The following is a 15536-nucleotide window of genomic DNA, read 5'->3' as shown; positions in this document are numbered from 1 at the left end:
AGCGTTTGGTTTTATCAATTAGTGTGTAGGGATAGTTTGGATATTAGCCAATTAGTATTTTCTTATTTTAAAAATGGTTTTGCTATTTTTACAATTAATTTTTTTTTGCTATTTTTCCAAACGAAACCCTAAAATTTGCTCTTGTCTTATCGACGCAATAATAATTTAGTCCATTTGAAATGATTTAGGTCTCGTCTAATTTTTTTTTTTTTAAAAAAAAAGAGGCATGGTTTGATATTTATTTTGGTTCTTTTTATTTTCGATAGTTGTATTTATTTTCTCTCAATTTTTTTATCCTAGTTTTCACATTAATTAAAAGGTTAAATTTTTAGCCAACTTTTAAAAACAAAATAAAGTTTTAAAATTTAAACAATAAAATAAAAAATTTGCCTTTTTTTTAATATTGGTAAACAAAATAAATAACAAATAGAGATAATGTGTTTATAAGTCTAATTTTAAAAAAAATAAAAATAAAAAACTAAGTCCGCGTTTCATAATGGTTTTTTTTTTTGTTTTTTTTTCTTGCTTGAAAATTGTTGTAAATGACGGCCTTAGGTTTTCCATTTCTCATTCGTCTTACTTGATAAAATACAGAATATATAACCCATTCAAGTCCTCATATTAGTGACATAATCAATGAAATAAAATATACAGTGAGATATTCCTATAATCGAGGAATATATCATTTCAAAAAATAAGTATATTTCGTCCTAATTTTTTTAATCATGATTTTTATATTAAAAAGTTAATTCTTAACTAAATTCTAAAAATAAAAACAAGTTTCTTAAAGTAATTTTGTTTAGTTTTCAAAATTTTACTTGATTTGTTAAAATATAGGTAGAAAGTAAAAAAAAAAAAAAAAAACGACACTCAAAATTTAGAGGTGGAATAACATTTTTTTGTCAACTATAGTGGTTAAAAAAAAAAAATAAATATGTCGATGCGTCCTGAAGATTTAGTAATTCTTGAACCTGGAAATGATGGAGATACTGACATTGACGTTGAAGTTGATGAATTATTTGGAAACGACAGTAGTGGTGAACATGATCTTGAGTTGGTACCGTCGGAAATGTTCATCCAAATAGATTGGGAAATGACAAAATCAACATGTGAACTAGGGTCTACTTTGGAAGAAAGAAATGTAGGAGTAGATAACTGTAGGTTAATACAAAAAGGAATGTTGTTTAATACCAAAGAAGATTTACAGCTTGCTGTAAAAAAAATATTGTGTGACAGAACACTACGAAATTGTCGTAGTGGAATCAAATCAGGATCTTTGGTATGTTAAATGTAAATCATGGAGTGACGGTTGTGCTTGGAGGCTACGGCATGTCGGCGCAAAACTCATGGGATGTTCGAAATCACAAAATTTCAAGGAGAACACTCATGTTTGTTTTCAGAATTGACACAGGATCATTGACAGCTGGATTCAAATTTCATGAGTATCGAAATTCAAAATTTGGTTAGAGCTGATCCTGGAGTACCTGTGGCCCTACTCCAAGAAGCCATTAAAAAACAATATGGCTATAATGTCAATTATAGACGGGTATGGCAAGCCAAGAGAGAAACGTTAATTGTTGTGTTTGGCGATTGGGAAAAATCATATTCGGAGCTTCCGTATTGGCTGAGTGCTCTTGTTCATTACAATCCAGGAACACGAACAGATTGGTTTTTCATTCCCTCTTATGTGCCAGGTACGACTATTTTTGGACGAGTTTTTTGGTCTTTTGATCTTGCAAGAGAAGGGTTCAACCATTGTAGGCCATTAATCCAGATTGATGGAACTCATCTCTATAGAAAGTATAAGGGAAAATTATTGACAACCTTATCTATTGATGCAAACGAACATATATTTTCCCTTGCTTTTGCTATCGTAGAAGGTGAGAATTCGTCCAATTGGTCATGGTTTTTGTGGGCAATGCGTTAATATGTTACCCAAAGAGAGAGTATTTGCTTGATTTCTAACAGACATAAGGGCATTCTTGCTGCAACTAATAATGAAGAAATTGGTTGGAGTGAACCCAGAGTGTACCACCGATATTGTCTTCACCATGTTGCTAGTAATTTCAATACAAAATACAAATCGAAACAACTAAAAAATTTGGTGTTTAAGGCCGAAAATCAACACCAAAGGTGTAAGTTCATTCGGTGCATGAAAGAATTGAAACAATTGCACCCTGAATGTCTTGAATTTTTTTCCGACATTGACTTGGAAAGATGGACACAGTCACATGACGGTGGGTACCACTATGGGTGGATGACCGGCAATGCAGCTGAATGCATGAACGGTGTTTTCAAAGGTGCTAGAATATTACCAATTACTTCTTTGGTTAGGCTAACATTATATCGTACAATATTGTATTTTGAACGTCGGAGACAAGAAACCAGTGAAGCACTCAATCGTGGGGACATATATACAGAATATGCCCTAAAAAAACTGAAGAGGTGGGAAAAACGAGCATCGACACATACGGTGACATCCATTGACAGGGAAAGTCAAACTTTCGAAGTACAAACTAACATAAGTATGATTTCTCCCTACAAAAGACAGCACATCCAAGTTTTAAGCTTGAAAGAAGGGACATGTTCCTGCAATAAGTGGCAATCATTCAAGATTCCATGCTCTCATGTAATTACATGCATATGACATACCTACCACTTATTGATGAATGCTACAAATTGTCCAATTTCAAGCGTTGTTATGAAGGCCGCTTCCATCCAATTCAACACCCAAATTATTGGCCAGAATTATTATTTACAGAAGTTTGTCCAAATACAAACTTACTAAGAGAACAAGGTCGGCCAAAAGGTACGCGCATTCATAATGAAATGGATTGGAGAGAAGCAAGCCAAAAAGTGCGATGTACAATTTGTAAAAGAGAATGACATAACAGACGCACTTGTCCACACCGTACACTGGGTGCTTCGTCGTCTTCGAGTCATTAGATGTATTTTTTTTTTTTACTTGTATATTTCATGTATTTGCATTCTTTATGTATTTATATTTTTCATGTATTTGTATTCTTTATGTATTTATGTTTTTCATGTAATTGTATATTTTATATACTTGTATTCTTTATGTACTTATAATGATTTTATGTAATTGTATTTTTTATGTATCTTTTATGTCATGAATTTTATTATGTAATGTAATTTGAATTTTTTAGGTAATGGAGCATGGTCCTTCTAATCCTGTACAATTGTACCAAAAAAACATGCATCGTTCACAGACAGTATGGGATAGTTCTTCCACTATAGTGTTGAGTTGTCGAAGAATGGAGGCGACTGCACAACATACTATCCCATTTGATCACCGCATTATTCCATATGTTCAGGAGGCAGGTTTTCTTGGGTTGCACAAATTGGTTTCATCCAGCTTGATTGACACCTTATTACTGTTATAGTTGAGCGCTGGAGACCAGAGACCCACACATTTCACCTGCCTTTTGGGAAATATACGATTACACTGTAGGATGTTGCCATACAATTTGGGTTACGAGTGGACGGGCAACCATTGGCAAGTTCACTACAATATGACTGGAAGAACGTTTGTGAAGAACTCTTAGGCGTTATACCAGAGGATCTGAAGGGATCAAGATTGAGTATCCCTTGGTTGGGGTCCCAGGTTCCAAAATTACCTCCCTATGCCGACGACATCAGCGTACGTAGGTACGCACGGGCATACATCCTGCAACTTACTGGAGGATTTTTATTTGCTGACAAGTCAAATACTCTGATGCATCTCATGTTCCTCCCATTATTGTCTGATTTCGAGTACGCTGGTACGTACTCGTGGGGTGGTGCATGTCTTGCATGGTTGTATAGAGAACTTTGTCGGGCTTCCAATGCACAAGCGTTGGAAATAGCAGGGCCACTGATACTATTATAAGTATGGGCTCGATTTCCAATTATAGCACCACAAGTCCAACTACAAGCCCTAGATCATCGTCCACTTAGTGCCAGGTATTATTTCATTTATATATTTATTTCGTTACCATTTTATGTAAGAATATAAATTAATTGTATTTTTTATAATTTTAGATGGAGTGGTGTATTAGCTGCCTCTGAACAGTCAGCAAATATGTTGGTACAAAAAAATATTCGACATGCTGGTAAATATGTATATAAATGAATATTTAAAACATTTTATATGTATACTTATTATTTTTTTTTTGGTCAGGTTATTTGGACGCTATACACACATATTTGGTCATCTTTACTTTATTATTGTCGTGATGGTGAAGACATCTGATTGACTATTGGCCCTCTTATAGCCTCTTATAGGCTTCCACATAGTAGAGTGGCATCATCCAGATCGTGTATGAGACGGTTCGGTATGCGACAAACGATACCTTCGTTGTCCTATACACTCCCAGCACTACACCAGATCGATTTAAGAGGTAAGCACGACCAAAACTGGCGTAGAATCCATGCGGTATAGTTATCCTACTAGCATGGACGACATGATCGTTGTGCACAGGGAGAATTAACAAATGGGCCAACTGTATCAGACGACTACTTTCCCTAGTACAATTCGATCATAAGGCGATTTATCTCACCTGACGACGCTTACTATTACTGCATGGTAAGAGATTTAAAATCAAACATTTTCCATATGTATGATATGAATATTGTTTTTTTTTTTTTTTTTTTTTAATTGTACAGAATAATTTTATCGACAATGTTCAACAATATTCAGTGCATAACAACTTACCGGAATTGGGGTCAATGTGTCAGTAAACATTGGTCAACGTAAAATGTATTATTCAACAAACAAGACGAATCAATGTTGCTGACACCTATCAAAGACATATTCGTCGTAAACGACAGCGACAATGAGGTGAACCTAATTTAGAGGACACGAAGACAACCCCTATGAGGAGTAAGGGCCAGGGGGTCCTTTTTAAATACCACATTGTATTATTTCCAAATTGTAAATTAAAGAACTAATTGTAAATATTCTTTAATATCATGATATTTTTTTAAAATATGAGTGCAATATGTTTTCATTGTAGATTAAATATATAATTAAGTTTAATAATGAAGGAATTAAGTTTAACAATTAAAAAAACAATAGTCAGCAAACATTAAAAAAAAAATTATAAGCAAATCGTGTACCGGGTACATGAGTTCGCTTGACCGGTCAATCAGTCAGCCGATGTAGTCAGCTGACTGGATTAAATGGTATTTGTGTACCGGGTACACAAGTATGCCACATGGAAATCGTGTATCGGTACACGATTCCACTACCCTAATTTTGTCAATACTTTACCAAAACACCTATTCTTAGAAATTGTTTCCCTCCAACCCTAATTTTGTCCTTATTTATTAAAAAAAAAGTATTTTTAAAAAAAAATCATAATAAAATGCTGTTTAACTAGATGTAACTTTTGCAACATTTCACCAAGGTTATGGGATATAATTGAAGCCCGTGTGTTTGTTTCAAGACTCATTATTCCACAAGGTTTTCGAAAAAATTTAATTGGCTTAATGAATTGTGTATTTATATTGATTTGTAGTATACTTGTATAAATAGGTACAATCTCTATTATACATTTATTTGATTCATTCTCTCGAACGTTAAAAAGAAGCTTAAGTATTTCAAAATTTGTTGGAGCTTTAGTTTCAAAGTTGAACTCAAAGAGAGTTTTAGTATTTTAAGTCTTTGATCTTCAAATCTCCAGAGATATAGAGCTTCAATCTTCAAAACTTCAAGCTTGAGAGCTATAGCCTATAATCTTCAATTCTTCAAAATATGAAAACTTAGGTATCGAGGGATTGAGAAATTTAATCTTTAGAGCTTTAGTTTTCAATTCTTCTCATCTCCCCTCAAAATGAATGAATATGGGTTTGGGCTTTAGGTATTAAGATTCTCATGGGCTTTCCATGGATATGGGCATATTTACTTTTGAGCCCAACTACTAGATTTAAGCCCAATTATTTCTTTAACCCAAATTTCTACCATGGATTTGAATCGTGTTGGACTTTGGACTCAAGTGACTTTAACTATTCGCCCGATCCAATTTATAATTCTAACCAAATTTATCAAAGGTGGACATGATAAATGGGTAAAATAGCATTATATTTTTGAAAAATAACAAAAACTATTTCAGTTTGGGAAAATGACAAAATCCTGAATCTACAACTTTTAAAATTCTAAAAATGGACAGATTTATCCCTCTAGATGAATCTTCGTGATTATGGTGTATTTTAAAAACAAATCTTGTAAACTAAAAACAATATCTAACCAAATCTAAAATAATGGATAAGAAAAAACTTGGGAAAACGCATCCAAATTCATAGAATAGCTGGACAAGCTAAAAAAAATGGTTTTCAAAATAAAAATAATACGTGGAAGATTCATGACAAACTTTATAGAAAATATATGGCATAAGGATGAGAAGCAACAAGCATTAAGTGGCGTTTAATTATCCACCAACCTTTTAAATCACGTCATATACATTATGTCTTCTTTTAAAAAAACAAATACCTTATACTAAAAAATAATATTGCAACGTCAAATTGAGCCATATAGATACTTTGTCACTAAAATATTTATTCGAGTCATGTAAACACATTGTAATAAAAAAAGAAGTCACACAAATACCATGAATTTGATCGCTTAAATCTTTGTTAAGTCACATAAATACACTATACTCGAAAAAGGGCAGAGGGTGAACACCTTTTGATTTTATCTAATTTGAATTTTAAATATCAAATCGAGTTCATTGTTGACTTCTCCTTCAAAATAAGAAACCTAATGGAAAGGAAATCTCGATTTGATGTTTAAAATTCAAACTAGATCAAATCTAATCTTGAGAAGATTTGGGACATGTCAAAGTTGGGTGGTTACCATATTGAAAGGTAAATTTGGATACATGGTCAAAATATGGAATCATGTTCTCGTCATTTTTTTTTTCTTTGGTTATTTTTCAATTTCAGCACCAATTTTTGGCTATACACCACAATTTTTCATTTATAGATCGTAATCGAGGTTTAATCACATTAGAATTCGATAAATCTATTGTCGTGATCGATGACATCTTTTTGCCATTTATTATTAGTCTCCAAGTTTTTACCTAGGAATATGATAATTCTTAATAGACCCTAAATTTAATAGAATTGTCTTTTGTTGTGACGTCGTGCTGAAATTTAATTGGCTAAAATTTATTCTCCAACACTAATACATGATGCCAAAATCACAATTTTATAAATGTATAGTTTTAAAACTGTAAAAATTTCAAACATTTAAGTACAATTCCTATTTATTGAGTAAAAACAATGACACCAACAACAGAAAAATAAGTAGATGTCCTAGCTACTAAGTCATGCTTGGACTTTGAACATAGTTCAATGAAATTTTATGTTATTAATGATATTAACTACCAGTCAGGACATAGTGTGCCTCTTAATTAAATAAATTATCACGGACTAATTTGATTATGACATTTGAAAATGGTTGGAATATGAAAAATTAACAATGCGTATGACAATAAATCGATACGTACAACATTGTCGAGGGGTTAAAAGATCAAATGATTGCAATAACTCAATCATATTGGTTTGGAGGTTAGGTCAATTCAAACTTTGTGGATTGGCGATGTTGGTTGGTTTTTTATAGTGTTGATCTAAATTGATGTGGATCGACTCAAAGCTAAATTTAAATTTTGTGTAGTTCGTCTAACTTCACTTACAAATCTATACAACACTGATGCAAGATATGACATATTACAAAACTCATGTAATCCTCATCACACTTATGAGACGACTCATCACTTTGACTTCACGTTTTTCTGATAATGTGAGAAAACACATATATATATATTCCGTTCTTGTTCGGACTTGGAAAAGTTTCCCTTATCAATTGTAGATGAAGGCTCGATGTAATTGAACTCATCCTAGTCAATAAGCGAGAGAGAAGCTTCGCAGTTCGACTGATAGGGAGAGGAGAGCTTATGGACAAAAAATGAGGATTCCAACGGCTTTTGCCACTTATGATCAATATTCACGAGAGCAAGACGATTCAGTATCTTACAATGTTAAAGCATCCAACATTCTTGTAAAGAAAGATTTTTCAAGAGGCTCGGTCACCTACCGAACATCCTTGAAAGATGGAACAACACCACAAAGAAAGAAGAGGGAAGGTATGGAGGAAAAACTCTCTTTCTCTCTCTTTATATATATTGAAATTATAATTACATGTATCTTTTGTCCCTAGTAATAGCACTTTAGTTTATGTTGTTATGATTAAATCTCTAGTGTTTAAAAGATTGATTTAGCTCTTTCAATCTCAAGCTTCTTCAATTTATTCTGTCACGGTAGCTAAAATATATAAATTGGCTAATAATAAACTTACTCGATACAGTCCTTTATAAACTTAAAATTTGAGGATAGAAAAAATATCATGTAAAAGAGGGAATACTGTATTATATTCTAAAATTTTTATAATAGTTTGTTAGAAATTTCAAGTTGTTGTTCTCGTATGTAACATTTTCATTTTCTTCTAAACTGTTGTCGGTTCATATTATGTAATGTAAGTGGAAAATTTATAACAATTTTTAAAAGTCACCAATGGCGAACTATTTTGAAATTTTATAAACATTAGAGATTAAGAGTACGTTGAATTAAATTTTTAAGTGTTTAATTTCGAAAATAAATCATTTGAAAACAAATTAAAAGATTTGGCAATGGCTCGAAATGGATTTTGAAGTTTTTTTTTTTTTTTTTTTTTAAAAAAAATCAAGCACGAAGAACTAAACACACATGTATACTTAGGCTATAGTGAGTTTAGCTTAATTGTAATTGACATGATCTTCCACCCTAGAGGTTGGAGGTCTAATCCCCCATCCTCACAATTGTTTTACTAACACACAAACTTATCTCAAAATCAAAATGAAGAAATAAAGACTAAACTTTAGGTCTTCTTTCGTAACCATTTTGTTTGTTGGTTTTTGTTTTTGAAAGTTAAGCCTATAAACAATATTTTCTCCTTCAAATTTGTTCTCTTGTTATCTACTTTTCACCGATAATCTAAAAATCAAACCAATTTTTTAAAACAAAAAAAAGTAGATTTCAAAAAATTATTTTTTTTTTTTAAATTTGGTTAAGAATCTACCCATTATACTTAAAAAAATGCAAATAATTGTAAAAAAATATACATAGAATAAGCTCAACTTTAAAAAACAAAAAACCAAATGGTTACCAAACGAAAACTAATAAATGGTTACTTTCAAATATAGTAAAATGAACCAACTTATTTACAAATATGGCAAAATGTCATTGTTTGCAATGATAGATTATAGTAGTCTATCATTGATAGATGATAACATTTTGTCATATTTGAAAATATTTAAAATAGAGTTGTCGTTTAAAACTATTCTAATTGATTTTGTTAAGGATGAAATGTTAATTACAAAGATCATTCATATACACTTAGAAGGTTTCGTCAACTTAGTCCATGAACTTAAAACTTATCTAACTGATGCAAAAACTATTAGTTTTATATCTACCAGATTGAATGTATGATACAATTTATTAAATATGAAATGTTGTGTTATAGAGATCATGCACTAAAATTTTGGGATTTGTATCGATATGGCATACAAACTATAAAAAAACTAATGATATACTTATAAACTTTCAGGTCCGTGTGTTAGTATATATATCAACGTCTAATATATTTCTAACAAATTAAAAAATTGCAAAAATTAATTGATAATATATGATATAAATTTTAAAATAATGTCTAACAGAATCTTAAATTTCCAATTCCGTACATAATAGATATGTAAATTTATTAAAAATCAAAGCTCATGCCTCGTTTGATAAATTTTATGTTTTGTTATCTAGTTTATACACATATCTTAAAAATAAACCATTTTTGCTAATTAAAAAAATGTAAAAATTCAATTTTGTTTTTGAACTCGACTAGTAATTCACATGTTTATTTACAATCAATCAGATTCATGATAAAAAAGATTGCAAGCATAAATTTTAAGAATATAAGATTTAAAATGACACCGAAATTGAACGAGAACTCAATGACTAAATTTGTAATTTCAATCCGGTTGAATTGAAGTGGAAAAAGATAGCAATGGAAGATTGAAGAAGAAAAAAAACATCTGAAGTTTATCCGTGGAATATAAAAATTTAAAAGGATTCCGAAAATGGAGAAAAGAAAAAAAGAAAAAACGGTTGGAAAAAAAGGCGCCAAAGGGAGGCAAAGTTTGTTAATAAGAAGAGAAAGAAAAGGCTGAAACAATGCGACGCCTCATAAATTCCTTCACCATTCTCCATTTTTCCATTTTCCAAATTTCAGCTTCCACTCTCCCTCTCCTAAATTCTCTCTCTTCCTCCATTCTTTCTCTGGTTCAATCCTTTGTTTCTCCACCCCAATTTGATTCTATCAGATTCTTTACTTTTCTTTTCTTTTGATCCCCCAATTATCATTAATCCCTCTCCGCCATTCCCAATTAGGGACTGTTGTTTTTCTGGCCGTCGGAGGCCTTTTCTTTTCATCTCTCCGGCCGCCAGTCTCTATGAACTTTTCATCTTCCACTACTTGGGATTCCGATATCTTCGACGTAAGTTTCGGTTTATCTTCTTCTTATTCTTCTTTTCAATGTAATCGATTGTATGAATTACAAATTCATTGAATAATACGCATGTGAAGTGGTAAAAAGGGAGCAATGATCAATAAATCATGAATTCTTTAATCTTGGGGGATTTTAGGTTATTAGGGTTATAGGCGATGGAATTGTAAATAGAAGGTTGAACTTAAGCACATTTTGTAATGCCATCACCGAATTGAAGCACATAGACTATATTTTGGAATGTGATCTTTGAATTTCAGAGTTTCAAGAGTTTAGGATTGTATGTGTTGGGTTTGTTCATCAAAGATAGACTATTGGTCCGAAAAACTATGATTTCTCTACAGGTTGGATATTAAATTCGGATGCCAGGAGAAACTTTTAGATGGCTCGTCTTTTCCATTTTTTTGTTAAACACAATGTAATTAATTGATTGTTCATTGACGAAATTGAGCTCGTGAAGTTGTGCATTTCTTGTTTCTGTCTAATACGTTCTTATGTTGTGGAGAATCTAGAACCAATTATGATCATAATCAAGTTGTAAAGGGCTTGGATGTCTTGATTTGTTTGTCCCATTTAATTTTCTTGCATTTTACAGGCGGTAATCTTCAGGCCACATCTGACTTGAAAACTGAAGAGTGGTGCCTGAAGAAGTAATTCGGATATCTTATCTATGGAATCTGGGCAAAAGATCGAGGCTGGTGGATCAAAAACACATTCTATCAGCAGTACGGGCGAAGTTGGTCTTTCTATTCCAAGCAAAAAATTAGTATCTTCCTTATCCTCGGCATCTGATTCCTCCTCTGACAGCTCCTTTGAATTGATCGTAACTGGGTCCAGCGGCTTCATTGACGGTACAAGTGACTCTCTGAAAAAGGATGAGTGCCATGTTGCAGGACACACGGACTCTGAATTTGAGTTTATTAGTAGTGATGATATTGAGACTCATCCTCCAAGGGCTGATCTTCCCCGTGCTGCCAAGAGATCAAGCCGCTCATTATCACGGTCGTCATCATCCGCATCTGAATCTTCCCTGCATGATCATGTGATTGAACTCCCAAAGCCTGGAAAGTACAAAGATACCAACGCTATGGAGCCACATTCGAATAAAACACTACGAGGTCCCGAACCTGGTGAAACCAGTCATGTTGAAAGTAGAAAAAATCTACAAACTTGTTCTTCCACCTCATCTTCCTCATCGTCCGAATCTGAATCTGAACGTAAAATTAAACTTCAAAAGGGTGGAGATACTGCTGGTAATCTATTGGTGAAAAATTCCAGCTCTCCAAGCAAGGAAAAGGACAACAGGTTGGTTGCAGATCTCAGTGATGACGATATTCCCATCAGCTCTATGACTTGCAATGGGCAATCAGCAGTAACTCCAACGCATAGGATAGACTCGAGCTCAGGCAGTGAGACACCTACTCAATATCCTCCAACTCAAGTGATGGAGAGAGCTGATGATCCTACTTCCCCTGCATATAGAATTCCATCTCGTGTCTTTTCTAGAACTAAATCTACAGCGCCTATGGAATGGAGTGTTGCTTCAAATGAATCATTGTTTAGCATTCAGATGGGGAACATGAGTTTTACCAGAGAACAGTTGTGTTGGCTAGGAAAATCAGGTGAGCTATGTAGACCTGGTGAATCGGCCCTTGACGTATCCCAGCATTTGGCTATGAAACCTTCTGATTGCGGATTGAAAAACTCCCGTCCAGATGGTGATATAGCGGCAACTGAAGCACGAGCTGCAGAAACAATGAGGGAGGTTATAAGAGAAAACTGCGAGAACCAACGCAAGGAGAGTTCGACTCTAACCGAGTCATCGTCTCAGTCAGCCAGCATTTCCCATCAGTCAGATGGCAGCACAAAATCTTTCCAATTTCCAATGTAAGCCACTGAATTCTCAAATCCTTATCAACAAAAACAGCATCATTAAATATTGACAATTTTTTCGCAAAACTAATTGGTTTAGTTGACTTAAGTGTTAGAATAATGTCATCTTTAGCACATTTTATTACATATGCATAAAAACACTTGCTAGCACTTGCAGTAAACAAATATATGAATGTTTTGTTGTCAAAATTCAAGATTGACAGGAGAAGGAGGAAAAAGCATTTCATTTAAGGGAGCCGATCCAGAGAAGGGGAAACCACAATCACCACACCCATCTTCAAATCCTCAGACCCCAAAAGAATCAAGTTCAGACGGATCTCCGAAAGCAGCTACAAACGTGGGGCCAAAGAGGTGGTTTTCTTGCTTTTCTTGCTGCCCATTCTGTAGTTAAGAAGTGTACAGGTTCATCAAAGATGACACTGCCCCCCTTTTCTTATGTTAACTAGGATAATGTCAACAGGATAGTTTGCACAGTTTAATTAGTTCTCTTAACAACACGAATTTTTGTTTTGGTAGGCACAGTTTTTCTCGGTTATTGGTAACTGGCTAAACGATCTTTGGACTCTGAATCTTATACACTATCATTTTGTGTGATATTGACAATTTTTAGTGCAGAAACGGATGAGATTAAAAAGACAGAAAAATAAAATGGTCCAAAGGAAGTTTGAAAGGATATTCTGACTCCAATCAAGTATATTATTTTCTCTTTGATGAGTGAAACATGAGAATCTGTATTGTTTGATTGAAATGAATTGATGCCTAATTGAATTAATTGTTGCTTATTTTGCTGCTTCTGTTGACAAATAGGGGGTTGAGTTTGAAAAATGGAGGGACCCACCCCAGTATTCTTGTTGTATACATGGTGGAACCAATGTTTTTTTTTTTTTTTTTTTTTTTTTTTTTTTTTTTTTTTTTTTTTAATAAAAAAAAATTAAGTAGAGTTAAAATTTAATACCATTGTTTGTAATTAGAATTTAATCCCTAGAATTTAGTAAAATTCTCCTAAATAGTTCCTATCTAGGACGTTTTTATAAAGGTTTTATCAAACCATAGGAATTATATATCAAATTTCTATCAAATCATAAATACTAAATTATGACGTTCAAAAGTATGGAGATTAAATTTTAACCTTCTTTAAATTATATGGACCAAATTTATAATTTAATCTCTCTTTTTTTTTTAATTTTATATGTATGTGTACATTTATGTGTTCTTTGTTGTCGTTGCATAATTTATATTATCAATCTCAAATTCATAATTTATAGCTAAAAAAATGTCAACTATGTAGAATACAATATACATTCAACCAATGAGTATATGCAAAAATTAAATGACATGGTATAGATGAGAGAAAATTTGAAAGCCTATAGATAAGGTTCGTAAGCAAGAATAATATATATATTTTTATATTATTAGTTGAAACAAATATTTAAGCAGCTAATTAGAGAATATAAATAAATTTAAATACAAATTGTAATGAATGATGAACTTAATGATTTGGATTGTTATAACTTTTAAAATAATGGTTGACATATGTGCTTATAGAAAAATCAGATAAATTTTAGCTTAAACTTGAAAAATTAAGTTATAATGTTTGATAAATAAATACAAAAACATCTTATTTTATATATAATGACTAAAATAGATTTATAATCAACTTTTTTTTTGTAATTTAGATTTTTAAATAATTGTTTAGTACTATGAATTTTGTTTGTTATAAATTAATTTTTAAATATTAAGAAAAATAGCTCTATTTAAAAAAAAAAATCAATATAGTATATAGATTTAATTATGTTACACATAAATAAATATATAAAATAGATCTTATTTTTAAAATATAAAATTGAAAACTAAATATTCGTTAAAAATTATCCATGATTTTGGGATAATTTAAATGTTTTTAAAGTAAATCTAACGTAATATCAAACGTAGACAATATCATATTTGAAAACTCATATTTTTACTGCAAGAATTGAAAACAGTCCATAGGTAATACCACTGTAACACTAAAAAAGTAAATGTAGTAAATAGAAAACAGGTTAAATTGCAAGCTTTGATCCTTTGATTTTCAAATTTATTATACATGTGCTTAAAAAAATGTCTAGTAGATCCTCAAATTTAAATTCAAAGTATAAATTGACGAAACTACAAATTTAAAGTTAAAATTAATATAATAAACAAAGATTGAGGTTTAAATTAATTGAATTGAAAGTTTAGAGTTAAAATTGAAACAACTTGTTAAAATTGAATGAAAATTTTCCCAGTGAGATTTGATTATAGATTCAAATTATTTTCACTCTAGTCACAAGGAATTTTAAAACCCAAAGAAACTCCTTCAAGGACATTGGGGGTCTATTAGGGGTGTTCAAAAAACAACATGACCTGGAAAAAATAAACCTAACTCGATTGGGTTAGGTTTAAATGAAAATTTTATGGATTTGGGTTGAGTTGGTTTATGGTTTTACTTCAAATAACAAAAACCAATTTGAATTTATTGTTAATTTTAAAATATGTATTTTTAAACTTATGATGCAATTATATGTACATATATCTATATAAGCTTTATTATTTAAATTTATTAACTAGCAACTCCTAAAATTATTTTTTTAGTATTTTGAAAAGAAAAAAAATCATTGTACAAATTGAAATTAATTTGTTAATTTTAATTCAATATATAAAAATAATTAAATCAAAATTTCACGTATTTTTTATTCTGTTTATAACAAAATTTTAAATAAATAACCTAAATCAACCTAACTAGAGTTGGCAATGGAGGCAGGGCAGGGGACTCCTCATCCCTGTCAGAAAACGGGTCCCATCCCTATATATATATATAAGTTAGTTAGGGACGGGCACGAGGTGGGAATATCCTTCCTGTCCTCGCCCCATATTCGATCGGGGACCCAGTTATAATCTCTGAACGACCCTATCCCTAGTCAAATCAAGAATTCCTGCAAGGATTTTTGTCAACCCTATACCTAACCCAAAATTTTCATTATTAGATTGAGTTGGATTATTTTTTAAAAAGAATTATTTGAGTTAAAGAAATCA

The 15536-nt window shown here is 31.8% G+C and overlaps 1 protein-coding gene across 1 annotated transcript; it reads left to right on the top strand.

Moving 5' to 3' along the window:
* The first annotated feature begins 10140 nt into the window (after positions 1–10140).
* On the top strand, positions 10141–12975 carry LOC120071920 (uncharacterized serine-rich protein C215.13). The gene is made up of 3 exons (XM_039024346.1): positions 10141–10583; positions 11188–12479; positions 12681–12975. The coding sequence occupies exons 2-3, from the start codon at positions 11263–11265 to the stop codon at positions 12874–12876; spliced, it is 1413 nt and encodes a 470-aa protein (XP_038880274.1). The 5' UTR covers positions 10141–10583; positions 11188–11262; the 3' UTR covers positions 12877–12975.
* Positions 12976–15536: the final 2561 nt, after the last annotated feature.

This window comes from Benincasa hispida, chromosome 2 (assembly GCF_009727055.1).
Source record: "Benincasa hispida cultivar B227 chromosome 2, ASM972705v1, whole genome shotgun sequence".
NCBI classification, from domain to species: Eukaryota; Viridiplantae; Streptophyta; class Magnoliopsida; order Cucurbitales; family Cucurbitaceae; genus Benincasa; species Benincasa hispida.
Note: the sequence above shows the minus strand (reverse complement) of the source record. Positions and strands in the feature narration are given on the sequence as shown.

Excerpts from the sequence above, each read along its gene's own strand:
- LOC120071920 (XM_039024346.1), top strand. The coding sequence starts at position 11,263 with ATGGAATCTGGGCAAAAGATCGAGGCTGGTGGATCAAAAACACATTCT. Across the intron at positions 12,480-12,680 it reads AAATCTTTCCAATTTCCAAT|ATTGACAGGAGAAGGAGGAA; the intron begins GTAAGCCACTGA and ends TCAAAATTCAAG.